This window comes from Antennarius striatus, chromosome 16, assembly GCF_040054535.1.
Source record: "Antennarius striatus isolate MH-2024 chromosome 16, ASM4005453v1, whole genome shotgun sequence".
Classification (NCBI taxonomy): Eukaryota; Metazoa; Chordata; class Actinopteri; order Lophiiformes; family Antennariidae; genus Antennarius; species Antennarius striatus.
The window spans coordinates 2,153,446-2,168,819 of record NC_090791.1 but is presented as its reverse complement, the minus strand read 5'-3'; the positions used below and the strand labels follow the sequence as shown (position 1 = coordinate 2,168,819).

At 44.8% G+C, this 15,374-nt stretch overlaps 1 protein-coding gene across 1 annotated transcript in view; it reads right to left on the bottom strand.

Annotated features, from left to right (window-relative positions):
* Window positions 1-11,426, bottom strand: part of mybpc2a (myosin binding protein Ca) — a 36,836-nt gene extending 25,410 nt beyond the window's left edge. Inside the window, exons 1-2 of the mRNA XM_068336312.1 lie at window positions 11,405-11,426; window positions 570-596 (exon numbers count right to left, since the gene is read on the bottom strand). Coding sequence (XP_068192413.1) covers window positions 570-596; window positions 11,405-11,426 — 49 coding nt within the window. The remainder of the gene's footprint in view (window positions 1-569; window positions 597-11,404) is intronic.
* Window positions 11,427-15,374: the final 3,948 nt, after the last annotated feature.

The following is a 15,374-nucleotide window of genomic DNA, read 5'->3' as shown; positions in this document are numbered from 1 at the left end:
TGCTCTAATAATGATTCCTGAGGCTGAATCGCATCCGTCTTAAATTTACATTTTCAGATTAAATAGTGGATTAAAAAAAACAAAAAACATCAACAAACAGTAAGGAGAGCCCCCCCCCCCCCTCTAAAGACATTGTTTAATTGGACTTTATTGGAAGCAATAGCATTGATCAGTTCCTTTAGCTGTAGTTAGCATCTGTGAGGTTAGCATTATGCTAATGCCACCAGGGAGACACTTTTATAGCAGCGGCTGAAGGACGAATGTGAAAAACTCATTTGCATTTACCGATTTAAGAATACCCAAGCTAAAAGGGGAACGTTAAACACACACACACACACACGTACACACACACTGATGCATACATACATACATACTGTGTAACCCTTAAATTAAACACCTTCTATTTTGCACCTAATTTAATTATCATCTCTGCTGCTTAAAATAAACCGGTAGCACATCCTAGCAGCTAATCACTGAATATATATTCATATATGTGAGCGTCATGCTTTTCCACTCTCAACCCCGTCACCACAGAAGTTCACTGCTTCTGTGTTTCATCTCGGCCTTACCCTCCTCCTCCTCCTGCTCGGGCTCCTCTGAATGAAGGGAAAAACAGTGTTTTTGCGTGTGAGAAAGCTGATGAAGATGATCATAATGAAGCTGATGAAGATGATCGATGGACAGCTACGTGTATGAAGTGTTTTTTCTCACCTGTTGTGCCTGAAAAAGACCAGCGGGAGGAAGATTAAAAGCTTTTATTGCAGTTGAAATATGAGATAAGTGATATAATAAATCAGATTAGATGTCATGCGGCTTCTTACCAGCAGGGGGCGCTGCAGACACTTGGCCCTTGGCTTCTACGAGAAAACAAATGCAAATAAATTCGTACATCCTCATTATGTGATATTGTAGTAGAAAAGTGTTTGGATAGTCGCTGCTAAGTGGTCAAATCCTCAGGAGGTGATAGCTAGTAATTAAATATACAGTCATGTGATTGGTTAATGTGATTGGTTCAGGTAGGCGATTGGCTAGTCGATGAAAAACTGCACAAAATATCCACACTTAAATTGATAGGGTATGGGTTGGGGCAAAGAACGTAAACAGCAGCATCGCAGTACTTCCTGTGGCCTATAGGTGTCGCCTGTGGCTGAGAGGAGACTATTAGATTTGAACGGAGAGGAAAGTGCAACGATTCAAACGAGGCACAGTTTACACAAACAGAGAGACAGAGATAAATATAAGTACGTTTTTCAGAGATCATGAGAAATAATTGGGCTTAAGAAAAACTGGGAAAGGGGCAGCCTGAAGACAAAAACGCTCTTGATAGGATAAGTACATCAAAGTTCCAGGATCCCAGATCTGGGTTACTTTAGAAGCTGGGGGCGTCTAATGAGATGGCAGATTAGGCATGAGTTTCTGTCTGCCAGACGAGTTAAAGCACACAGCTGCACACTAATAATTCAACTTCGGAAGCGCTCGCGTCTTAAGTGTATATATCTGGGCAGGTCTGCGCCCTCGTTAGGACTTCGGTTTAAATGTTAAAAAAGGGTCCTGGTGTCCTCCTTTGGCGGCGAGGTGCGGTTTCGCTGGATGAGTTTGTTTTAACTCATCCAGACATGAGCGAAGACCCGACGGCTATCATCTCTTTAAACCACCAGCAACAAACCACAAATGCAGAGCAAGTGTCCCAGGAGTCTACTTAACGGCTGGTCTAAGATATCAAGGTTTGGCCTTGGCAGTTGCTCGTGCTCTTGTCTGGCGCACTGTGTTTGGCATACCGGTGGTGGGGGCAGGGAGGGGGCAGGGCAGGCTTCTATTTTGGATGAGGTTTGTTTCCCAGGCAGCAATCCGTTAACATCTCCATCAGCTCTTCAAATACGAGACAGGATCTGAGATTCAGGCAGTAAAATTTTTCTTTAGGTTCCAGCAGCCCAGGAACTAATCAGATATGACTAGACAATCCTGAATCACCTAATTCCGACTTAAAACGTATCCGAAAACATTTTCGCGCAAACTGTCCATGGCTGTTTCTTCTGTCGTTCCTGGATTATTTGTATCGTCCAAGTTATAGGACAATCCAGAGGTGAAATGATTCTTTATTGGGACACATTGAAAACAACCGCCATCCAGAGAGACAACAGGGTGTGGAATGATTGTAATAAAATGATTTTTACAAACCTCGTTTTGCCAGAAACGTCCCAACAGAGAGTCGTTTGTTACTGGAGCGACTGCAGATCAATAGAAGATGTCAAACGAGAGTTTGGGCTCCTTTGAAAGAAAGTTATTGATGCCCAGAAAGACTGTCTCCAACGTTGTAAAGGGTTTTAATCATTCAGGTAAAAACCGTCGCCGTGACGGATCCTAAACCCAACTGTGTCGAACAGACTCAACGCTGCCAAACAATAAACCGGCAAAACAAATGTTCCTACGGAATAAAGGAATTAAACACTCGCTCGTTTCCGAGAGATGGTTGAAAGTTGTGACTTTTTCTCGACGTCGTCTTTAAAAATTATGACGACTACATGTCGAACTGGGATGATGAAGGCTTCTTTTGCTCTTCCTCTCTTCCTGCTTCAGTCGTTGAGTTTTCATCACGACCTCATCAACGCAACTTTGCGTCGGAGTCCCTTCTGTCAAAAAACACCAAGATGGCAGCAAAAGAATGGTTGATGCCGCTGTGGCACCACCCGCTATTCATTCTAGCATTCTTCATGCTAGCTCAGACCACGCTAACATGGCAACCTTAGCCAGGGACCTTTTTTACCCCAATCCAATCTGTAGCTCTAAAGATATTCAACTGAAAACCGAAAAATGTCAACGAGTTATTGGAAAAGTCAAGGGATCGCCAACGTCGGTGTGATTCATCCTCTGGGGAGTCTGATTGTCTGTACAAAATGTCAAAGGACGTGGAGGTATTTGCGTCTGGACCAACAGATTGGCGGAGCGCCATTAGCTTTACTCTATTAGCCAGTGAGTTAAGGAGTAATAAGAAGCTGCGATGCGGTTCAAAGACACTCACATTTAATTAAAGGGCCAATCTACAGCATCGCAATCAGGGAAGGTTCCTCTGCTGTGGCTCCACTTTGTGATTTAAGTTGATAACAGTGTTTTTACCAAAAAAAAAAAAAAATTGTCGAGTGCAGCTTTTCGCTAATCGTCATTGGGCGACCCGTTTCTCCTTCAGCCTCCTTTACGAGTCGCCGTCTCCAGCTCTTCCTCTTCCTGGGACGTCCTGACCGGGGGTAACGGTGACCTCTGAACCTACGGTACTCCCGCTGGAGGTAATGCCCAGCTGATGGACACTCATCTGCCAGGATCCATCTCCGCCGTCATTACCATCGACACTTCATCGACAGCCCGGATCACCCCCCCCCCACCCCAGTCTTCCACATATCGTTTAAACGGATAATGTCTCTCGTCGTCTCCATCCTTTCTTCCCTTTCACTTAATGCAAATCTCCACTCTCAGCAGTTTTTCGTCCCACTGTTTCTTTGTCCTACTTTAATTCCACTTTGTTCCAAAGGGGTGGGGGAAAGAAGAAAAAAAAACAAGCGAGGCAAGACAGAGAGCCAAGAGGTGGGATCTAAAACGGGGAGAGAAGAAGAATGAGCCAGGCCGGCGGGGGGTGGGGGGGTCAAGGATGGTGTGAAGCCTCCCATTAAAATCCACCGGATTGGGTTCTTCATGAGATGATATAGGGTTTATATTTAACAAAATATAACGTGAGATGCTCCTTGAAAGGAGAATTTATTTACTCGGTTTCTGTTGACCTCGCAAATCGTTTAAAGACGTGCCGATTTAATCTCTGAGCTCCATAATTATAGGATGTTTTATTGCCTAAAAGCTTACCGCTAGTACCATTTTAAACTTTCGGGTTGTAATGCTATACAGTACGGCTCTGGACATGAACCTGTAATAGGATGGAGTTTTGTGTGTCGTATAAGTTCATAATGGTTTTGACGGTTGACAATTCCTGGGGATAAAAGTTGTACACATTCTAGAAAGTACTTACGATGGAATTACCCACTAATTAGCAAGGAATATTCTCTATCCGAGGTTCTCTGAGTGGGAGGCATCCCACCCCAGGAGGGCTCCGAAAACGTTCCAGAGGCAGTTCAGTGAATGGAAGTGAAAAAATATTACATTAGCTATCAAAGGGAGATCAGATAGAATAGCCTAAAATAAAGATTTGATGAAATAGATAGATCAGAGAAGCAGTCGTTTGGGGGGGGGATTTTACCATCTTCCCTCGTCTTTCCCAGAGTCTAAGCTAGTAAATGTCTCAGGACAGACCTTTTTAAAGTGTTAACTGCAGTTTTAAGTTACGTCAGACATAAATATTAGCCTGCCTCGGCTCGAATGAGAGTCTCCGCGAGATCAAATGGCACAATCGCGGTCCAGGGATAATAAATCTAAGTGTGGGTGTCACAGGATCTTCTCAACGCCCGTCCAGATCCTAGTCAGAGTCTACAAGTTAGAACCGAATATAGAAGACGAGCTTTAAACGCATTAAAAAAATGGAAAACTAATTTGTTATTAATACAAATTCGAAGCCGTTTTTGCGAAAATCGAAACAATGGAGGTCAATAAACTCTGATCAAACCTGATTGGATATGTCTGCGGCGCGATGTCGCTCCGGTTGGAGCTAATGCTAACAGACCATTCATAGACCCACAGTAAAGTCAGTTTCCATTAGTCATATCCGTTATAATTAATTTGCACCATGACCTGGGGTGAATACTTGATATTGATTAGCTGCAAGTTGTCCATTAACCCCCGATAATGGACACCCATGAAGGAGCAGCAATGGACATGTGTGTTCAATTATTAAATTAATGCATAATCAACGCGCAGTGTTAATTACTTTCAATCCTGCTAGCGTAGCGTTGGCTTTCTTAGAATATTACTGATCAGAGTGGGGGAGAAACGTTTCTTGTATTTTCTGTAATATTGGAGAACCTCTCCGATGCGCAGGAACATTATGGGATGGCTTTTTAGTTGCCATGACAACAGAGTTATAGCTGGCAAAAAGAGAAAAAAGCATGAGAATATAAATTAGTAGTGATCTTTTCAATCTTTTGAAAGTCAGATTGGTTTAAGCGGCGAAAAGCTCGACAAGCCGTTGACGTTCCGCATTCAAAGGCCGGAACGAGCGGCTTATATCAGCACCAGGATGGATATTCGTTCATAAACAACCTGTATGATGGAATACTATAGCACACGCTGGAAAACAAATATCAACATTTTATAATAGCGTCGCTGAGCGGAGTCTCTTTCGTTCTCGGCTCGCTCTCTGTTCCCGTTTTGCTTTTTGAAGGGTAACCTCTGCGGAGTGTGCTTCGTTAATCTCTCTTGACATTTTCCCAGTCTTCCTTTGCCGCGTACGTCTCCCGCTTGTTCAGTCGGTTAAGCGAGAAGAGTCAGGCCAACCCAAACATTTGAATCTTTGAAATCTTTTTCCTCTCATCGCTGAACAAAGCTAAAAAGGGGCATGGATCCTTTTTTCAGTCTGAACCTGTGTTTTGATGCTCGACCCCAAGCAGCTGCCTCTTTATGAGCCGATCTGTCTGATGCTACCGAGGAACGCATCTCTTAAGTTCTGTTCTTGCTGGATCTTGATGTTGGAGGATTGCTGAATACATTAAGTCACTGAAGCTGGTCTACGACCGTGAACTACGGCGACAGCAGACATGTTAACCAGAGGCGGGGGCCCTGGCGGCCTCTTTCCTGTCTGAGCGATTGGTCTGGAACATATTCCCTCTGCTTGTACTTTGTTATCGCAACCCAACTCTTTTGGCGGCGGATGAACCTCTCGACTCTCCACCAGGGTGTCATTGCAGGTGAAACCAGAATGCCAGGCTGTAGAACCCATGCTGAGGCCCAGCGGTCTCTAGTCCAATTAAGACTCTAGATTGCCCCCCCATCCTGGCCGGTTGGTGCATCGGTTGGTGGTCTGAATTACAGAGCCGATCGAGCCCGTTTACATTGTTTTCTACGTTCTTCTGGTCTCAAGCAGTGACAGCTCTGAAATGAAACGACTTCATGTGCATTTTAAATGCAGATTCTCACGTTATTGAGAAACCGACGCCGTTGTAGCGACTCCTCTTTTATGACAGGCTAATTATAAACCGACGCCCGTGAATCCATGCGAATGAATTGATTTAGCCCAAGTAGAAAAGTCCTGGTTGGTCCGGATGTCTTTTTATTAACTTTGGTGTTGATGATTAGCGGTAAATGTTAATTACGTTCGTTTAGAAGGGGCGTGGTCTACAAGTGGGTGGGCCTGGACTCGCCGAGCCAATCACAGCACTGGGAATGTATTCTATAAAAGTTTATATCCATGTTACAAGATTTTCTATTTTGTATCAGAGTAAATGAAACTAAAGGATGCGCGAGACGATTGGTTTTAATAAACGTCCTCTTTCTCCCTGGAGCGGCTGTGATTAAAAAACGTCTTCAACGCCGTGTGACTAAAAACTGCTGGAATGACCCTTTAAAGTCGTTTCCCTACAAAGACTTTCACCATGAAATGATGTTTATTTTAATTAACCGAATTTCACATTTCACAGTGGAACCCCCTCACCGCCTCCTCCAACTGAGATTGAGCTCGACCAATCAGATTACTCCTCCTCCTTTATTAGCCGCCTCTGAGTGATGTTTTTAGCAACTAAAACTCCAATCCGACCCGATTTACATGCATATTTCCTCTTGCTATTCAACTGGAAATCCCTCAATGCCTCCAAAGCAACTTAATCCCACTTTAAAAGCAACTCTATTATTCCATTAGCGCGGCCCATGTGGCCGCGCCACCGCCGCCGTACAACCACATGACGGAGGAGTGTTCCTCTTATGTTAGCTTCACATTAAAATGCCGCACTTTGGCGCACACGGAGCAGCAGATTAATACGGGGGCGCTCTATTTATAACCCTGAATGTGTGGATGAGTATCGATGGTATTATTGGCCCTTGGCCGGCGTCCACGCCGGGGGCTAGAGCGTGACTGATGGAGTTTCAGCGTTTTACGATGGGATGGAGGGCGATGCTGTCGGCACAGTCAGGGTACACTTAAGCCCCCCCATGCTCTCCATCATTCATTTGCCGGGTTAATTCGACGGCGTTGACCATCCGTCTTGCAGCTGCAACCGGGGCGACGAGAGGTTCGTCACCCCTGGTGGGAGGAGAGGGTGAGGGCACGATGGAGGAGCAGCCATAAAAAGGGTAACCCGATTCGTTAAGCCTTCTATTTATATTGGTTTATTCGTATTCCTGCAACTGTCGGCGTCAACGTTCATTGATAGTCTCCAAGGTGAGGTTTGGTTTTACCAATAATCGTCTTCCAGGTTCTTCTTCCTCCACAGGAAACCAGACTTCCTTCTGTTTCCTATTCATGTCAGACTGACAAAAAAAAATCATGATTTAAAGCGGGTTTCAATTTGGGGGTTTTTTTAACATCTGCACGCAAACGCGTCAGAGAAACGCTCTTTCCGTGCAACAGATACTCTTAAGAGCACCATCTGAAATCCGGCGACCAGGAACAGAGCAGGAGAGGTATTAGCATATTTGGATGACCTACTTTTTGTTTTTGGCTTCACAGCGTCTCTCAGTAAGAGGGAGGAAAGGAGTATTTTTAATACCTTAAATATTTTACAGGATTTCCTTTTCTGGTGAAAGTCGGGGTTCTGGAATTGTTAAAGATGTTTTAGCGGCGGAAAACGACGGTTTAGACTATTATTTCAAGTATTATCGGTTTTTACTTCTTTCTAAAGTTGAACATTTGGTCGACATCAGAAAAAACAAGCTCATATCATAATTATTCTTTTAATTCTTAGATGATATAACATTTTTCATTCCATCCAATTTGGGTGATGAATTATGGGCCAATCAAAAGACATTTATTCTCTTTAATCCGACCTCATCCTCCAATCTTTTGAGTTTATTTCACGCTTGTTCATAAATGGCAGAATTTCTCATAAAACAAAAGTAAAGAATACATTAATGATTTTTACAGCAAATGAAACCATTTCCTGTTTGTGAATTCAGTTTTATTTATTGTCTGATGTAACTTCAGACCAAACGGTTGAACAGAAAACACGCTGCAGATGAATCATTGATGCAGATTTACACTGTAAACCGTCCGCTATCGTCCTGTTTTCCCGTCTGTTTCAATAAACTCATTTATTCAGAGGTAAATTTCAGATTATTTCACTACTGCTGGAAGGGCGCAATCCACAAACTGTTTTAATCCATTGTGCTTCATCCCAGCAAGGTGTTCTGAGTTCTGCTGAGGACTTCCTGCCAAGATAAAGGTCACTAATAAAGCCCCTCCCGCCTGGACGACTTGTTAAACCTGTGAAGGTACGAACACGCCTGCTATTCGTTCGCCACGCGTGACGGAACGGTCATGCGTTACACCTGTCGAGGCCTAGTGTGTGTGTGGGGGGGGGGGATTAGACACACCATGGTGGAGGAACACGAAGGATGGCTCGACTTCTTGCAATGAAGGGTTATAGAGGCGAAGATAAGAGTTACGACTTGTTTGGATCCCCCGCTTCCTCCTCCCATCACCGCCACATGTGAGGATGAAGATTTGTAGAAGAAAGAGGGAGGGATCAGTAATGGGGTTGGAAGAGGAAAGGGATTTTATGGCACCGTTGTAAACTTTCCCGATGATTTGAATGCATTGTTATTATGCGAGTAAAGCCATCGCAACAGAGGAAAACAATCGCTAAATGCAACTCTAATTTAGGGATGAGGAATCTGCCGCGTTCGCCGAACAAAGGCGCCATTAAATACGGCATTAAGCCGTCATCCACTCAGCTCGCCGTTCATTTCCTTTCGTCTCCGGCTCGCGTCTGTGTAGCTCCCCAAACGGGCCGAGGCTGGAGTCGCACAGGAAGCGGGATGAGCGACGGATTCCAGATGGGTGCGTCCCACCCGTTGGATGAGAGTTTGGGAGTTCCCGTTGATGATAGATTACTGTTTCACGCCTTCGTCAGGAAGCAGGTGCATACCTGCAGGGACCTGATGACGACCCTGGTATGAGGTAACACTACACCAGCCCGTGGGGGAATGGGGGGGCGAAGGGTGATAGGATGTTAGTCCCCTTCCAGCCTGCAGTCAGAAAGGTGACAGGAAGTTGAAGCTACCGCTAAACAACTGCTACCATCCAAAATGAGGTGTGACTTCTGTGCCGCACTAAGAAGACTTGGCTTGACCCAGACTTCTTTCCCTTCAACCGTCGCCTCAGTTTTAAAACGTGGTTTTAAAGTCATTCACCAAGTATCCTTGATCATTGTCACGAAAATGTCATATTTCAAACTCCAGACACACTAAACCAAAATGAAAGACCAACTAGATGACCATCAGCACCAGTTGACCCAAGACAAGGACTGCAAGTGATCTCCAAACAGCTCATACGTCCTACTGTCCGCTCAACCGTCCACTTCCTGAGGAGGAAGGTGGGACCTCTCCCAGTTGGGTTCATCGTGGACAAGTCACCAGCTTGTCATGTATGGAAAGACAAACAACCAATCATGGTCCAAGTCACTCATTGGTGGTAGCAGGAAGCTGGAGAACCCCGAGGGAACCAAAGCGGGAAAGTTCCAGGTTGTCAGGTGGATCCTAACCCAGGACCACTTGCCAGGACCACCAGGAACACGTCTAGTATTACTAGTCAGGTAACCCCGTCCCACACAACACCCTGTGACTATCAACAAGGTCTAACTACGAGGAAGCGTCCATGGGATCAAACACAAATCACCAACAACCCCACTCTAGCCATCGAGGAGCTAAGAGCTAACCCAGTTCCTTTCATTCCCAAAGCTGACGTTCCTTCTCCGTGGGCGCATCAGCCGTCGCTTCAACACTCAAGGCCTATTTTTGTGGCTGTTTATTGAGATACGTGCTTCATCCATATCCATCCTCCAGTCCGTCGCGAGCAAGACGCCACAAGTGGAGTCACACGAGATGAGACCAGCTTATCGACGGGGGCAGAGGGTCTCCAAGGCCAAGGAAGCAGAACCAAGTGCAAGAGAGGGGCAACGACTTGATGGGTGGAAACACAAGAACAAGAAGAGCCTGAGAGGAGCCACTAATGTGGTGTCGAGAACCCGATACGGGTGATGTCAGGACGTTGGATGGGCGACACATTGGTGAGGTATAAAGACGTGTAGGGATGGAATTACCGCATGATGGACAATAAAAAGGGAAAGGGTACAAACTTTTACTGACCCACGAAAGACGCCGTTTGCTTTGAGTTTGAATTTTGACCTTGAAGTAACTCGATAAGCAAGAGTTCAGTGATTTTTTTTTTAATAGGATAACAGATGTGTTGAAACCACCGCAGATCAGCGAAAGGAGATGGATGCCGGCGGAGGGAAACGGCGTTTCCAAACGACAGAAGGAAATCAGGGTCAGATAGATTAGGTGTCTGAGGCGCGGAGATACGACGCGAGGTAGTCACACCTGAGTCGGCGGACGACCCTCTGACAAACCGTCTCCAGGCTTTTTTCTTTTTTGTCGTTCTTTCCTTTCCCTCCTCTACTCTTGAACGCTTCCATTTCTCAGGTTTCAAGCAGGCGGCTGATTTGCGGAGCGCTGAGGTCGCGGTTGACAAAGGGAGACAGCCACCTTTCAGATGGCGTGACCGATACCGGTCGCGTATCAAAGCGTCACATCAACGTCGGATAAGGGTCAACTTGGAGGTTACGCGTCACCGAACGTCCAGACTGCACCGTGGGTTTGATTTTAACCTTGGAGGGGGGGTGAGTGCAGTTTGTGCTTCCGCCACAAATATCTTCAATTATGTCACAAATCGGAATTATTACAGGAAATGTCTCATCAAAATAAAAGTGCTCGAGTTTTCACTGGATTGATATCAAACCAAAATTAAAAATAATCTGTTAATCTCATGATTCGTGTTGAATTTTACTTTGATGAGCAGAATTTAACCAGACCAAACAAACTCTACATTTTCCATCATAACCGGCATTCCAATCAGATTGGGGGGGCGGGGGGGCGACTGTCGTCACGCCAACACCTCGTCTCTCGCTTCAGCATCCCTCACCTTGTTTCTGTTTTTTTTTTTTTGCAAAGAAGACGGCTTGTCCCCATAAAAGCAAAGCGTATAATCCTCCTGTAGCTCCGTAACGTCGCCAGTAAAGGCAACAGAGACCTTCAGGGAGCGTGAAGGGGAGTTTATGAAGACGTGGGCTTTTAACCAAGTCGTAAAAGCTGGAACACACGCCACCAAAATGAGATATTGAGATAGACGTAATGTCGAAGAAACAAATGAAAGAATCTTCGTTCGCCTGAAGCGCCGTGAAAATTCAAGGATTTTTTTTTTTTTTTTTTTTAAAGAATGGTGGAAAAATATGGGCTTGGGATTCCGCCCACCGTTTCTTACCTGGCGTCTGAGGCTCAGGCATGACTGTTTACTGAGGCTCCTCTGGAAGCGTCTTCCTCCCTCCTCGTCTGTGGCTCTTCTTCCCCCATCCCCTTTTTATCACTTCAACACCCCCCCACCCCCAAACGCACACACCTCCCTCACACACTGACAGTGGCTTCAACAAGTAGAACAAGGAAGTTGGACATTTCCTGTTTCCTGTTGGGTTTGGAATCCTGTTTCACCTTTAAAAAACTTTCCTGATGCATCATCAAAAATATTTGCATTCATCGTCATAAAACTTCACTGTTTTATTTATTTATTTATTTATTTATTGGGGGTGGGGGGGCGATAAATTAAGTGTGCATGCATTTTCATTCACTTTACAGGTTCAGTGTTGCGGATGGAGTGAAATAAATCATTTTATTTCCACCACAGATGGTTTCACTGCGTCTGATGTTTTAACTTTGGGACTTGATCGGCGTCGGAGCAAAAAAAAAAAAAAAAATCAAACACGAGTTTTAAATTTTTGGGACGATACCAGCATGGTTTTCCAACTTTTATAATACTGCTTTAAGTGGCGTTTCTCAATATATGTACTCCGAATAAAATGTTAATGCTACGCTAGCAGCCAATTACGAGCTAAAATGTCCAAAAATATTAAAAAATTTGCATTTTAACACAACTAGCGTTGGGGCATTAGTCAAGTTACAAATGCTTTATAATGCATTATAAACGCCGTCTTAACGGATCGCTCCGTCGCCACCGCCGCCATCTTTAATCTGTCGCACAAACGCACCAATGTGGCGTTTTAACACACTGGATGCTCAGAAGAAGCTAATCTGTCCTACTGAGCGATGACGAGAAACCATAACATAGACAATAACCCCCACCATCCCGACCCCCACGCCCCCATTAATCTGGTACAGCCCTTAGTTAAACAGAAAAATGAGAGCATCTATTTGTCGAGAGGCCCACTCACGCTAACAAACGAGCGTACATTTCACATGAGACGTGGAATAAATATACGACATATCAATTACTAAAACACGATAGCACCACCCCCCCCCCCCACGAATCCTCTCCCCCAGGGTTAAATTATGCATTCAAACAGATTTCTGCTTCCCGTTCATCCGTCTGTCGCCTCGTTTGAATTCTGCGCTCGTTTTTTTTCCGCGCCGCTCGAATTACCCAGGCGGCCGTAACCTTGGCGATGACAATAAACATTCTTTGAGACTTTAATTTAAGGGAGATAATTTAAGTCAGAATTGAGAGACAGATTGAGGGACGGCTATTTGAAAAGGGAGATTCAGATGTTCAAGGAGAAACTAGAATCCCCTGGAGGAGGATTTGGGGCTGAATCGGAACATGAAGGATCCGTCCGTCTCCAGTAGATCACGCGTTTATGTTGCCGCAGCTTTAAGCTGAATTATCTTTAATCAATCTTTATGATGCACAGCTCATCAGTTGCGATTTATACCGCCACTAAATTCTATTAATACGCTGAAATGATTCCCCCACATTGTGGAGTGGATATAGGAGCTTAGCTATAGGTATCCGACGTGATCCGGGGATCCGCCGCCGAGGGTGACATCAGTTATTTAACGGCCGCATTAGTCGAGCTTCGGCGAGGAAGTGACGCGAACGTGATTGATGCCCCGCGGTTAGAGGTCAAAGCTGTAGAATAAAACACAACAAGAGGAGCGAGGACGGAGAAAAGGGATGGGATTAAAAGTTGAAAACCAGGCTCAGGTGGTAGAGGACAGACCATAATAATCACCTTGTGAAGGTGTCGTGACCGCGGTGTGTCGCGCGTTTAGATTTAAACAGTCAGAAATGAACTGTTAAAGCGCGGATTTTCAGTTAGCACGCGAGCAGCTAACGCTGTCATACCGCTTTGCACCTCTAGAGGGCAGCGCTGTGGCGGGTTTATTTTATTTTATATACTGATTATATAACATGGAGTTTTCTAAGGTTACGTTCGATTACGAAATGAAACAAGTTCGCAAAATGTCAAGGAAGAGGATTTGGTTAGCGAGTTAGCGGTTAATCTAGTGGTACTCTGTGGCCCCTTTAATCTGTCGAAGATTATCATTTAACATGACAACACGTTCGCACACATTAACCCTTTCTCTGCTGCGTACAGGCTTGTCAGCCGTTAACTCGTTGCCGATGACGCCACGCTGTCGAATAGAAAAGAAGGAAACTTTGGAAACAGAACTTCCCGTCTCATTTTTCATCATGCTCCATTTTTACCAGAACACGACGAGACGCGCCGGCCCCGCCCCCTGTTTCACATAAATACACATGCTGTCATAATTGACTAAGAATAGTAAGGTGAACCTGTTCATGGCAGCGACAGAGAGTAATGGGCTTGGTGGGGGGGCTGCAAAGCTGCAGACACACACACACACACACACACAGAATAATGACTCCATATGATAACAATTATGTGTAAAAGGTCAAAGTACCAAAGGTAACAGTTACCTAATGAGGACAATCAGATGAAACCTGGAGCATCATTATGAGTAAAATGGATTTCTGGGATTAAAAGACACACTGAGCAGGAGAGAATGAAAATTAGAGCAAATCCAGGAATTTTCTTTCGTTCTAATTTTAACATGTTTGGAAATGATTAAACAAAATCCAGCGATCTGAGAAATAACGGTAGAAATAACCTTAGAAATAACAGCAGAAATACGACTTTCAGGTAAAAAAAGTGAATTTATTGCTTTTATCTGGTTTTCAATAAAGAACTATCCAGTTATACGTTGTTTTTTTTTGTTTTCATCATCACAACTCCTTATATAGTCATTCTGGAGGCGTGGCCTCTGATGATGTATTTGTTCTTTCCCAGGTGTCCCTCTCTATGCGTCAGATATTTCTGATCTAATTTGAGCCAAATCGCCACAGATGTCAGAAATCAAACGACGAAATCCTCCAAGAATGAAAGAAAGGAACCAAACATTTAAGAGGAAAGTCAGAACTTTTAGGCGCTTTGATGCTTACATGTCGGAGTTTAAAAATGATGGATTCCTGTCCACACAGGTTTTGTTGCACGTCAGCAGAATCCCTCAGCCAGAAATAAGCATGAGAAACAAGTCACATCCATCAGTTTGGCAGGAAGCCGCTTCTCTTCTCTCTTGTCTGAGGCTCTGAAGGTCTGGGAATCTTCTGGTCGCGACCCAAACCAGCGGTCAGACGACCTGCAGCCGGGTCCACTTCGTAACCGGACCTGGGGTCCCCCGTTAACGGGCCGGGAGAGGCTTAGAGATCCCCAAATGCTGGTCTGGAGGTGCCACATAGTGGAGATCATGCTAATTTAGCCAGTTGAGCTGAAGGAATGCTGCACACAAAGCCAGGGCGAGTTGCCGCGGGTAACAAGGAGGGAAGGTTTGAGTCCCGAACAAAAGTCCTCAACGCGAAAACAGATTTAAGATAGAACATTTGTGGAGATTTTCGAAATAATTATTTAATAATAACAATCAAGCAAAATTCTAGGGATTACTGCTACCCCAAGACACTGTGGTGCAACAGAAGTGTGGAGTCAGAGGTGATGGTCGGTCCTCTTCATCGTCGTCATGGTTTCTCCAGATTAAATCAGAGCAGAAACTGAAGTGAGTCTTTGGGTCAGAGGAAGGCAGTTGTTTTTTATTTTTTACACTCTTTGAGATCCTTTTCAAGAAAATTCAGGTAAACAGAAACGCTGACTAACGAATTTAAAAATACAAGCATCCCTCGTCATCACAGGCCATGAATATTTATGACTCAGCTGGTTTCAGAGGTTAGAGGCCTTTCCTGGTGTGTTAGCAGCCTCTGCTGGTTCTGGAGGAGTCGATGCACAAAGTCTGGACCCGTGAATATTCAACTCGGTTCACAACAGAGCATGAAATCCATTTTAATGACAGCATCTCCACCCCCCCCCACGCCCCCTCTCCCGTCGCTACCAGACTTTATTGACCCCTCCAGGTATATACTTTAATCTCCCAGA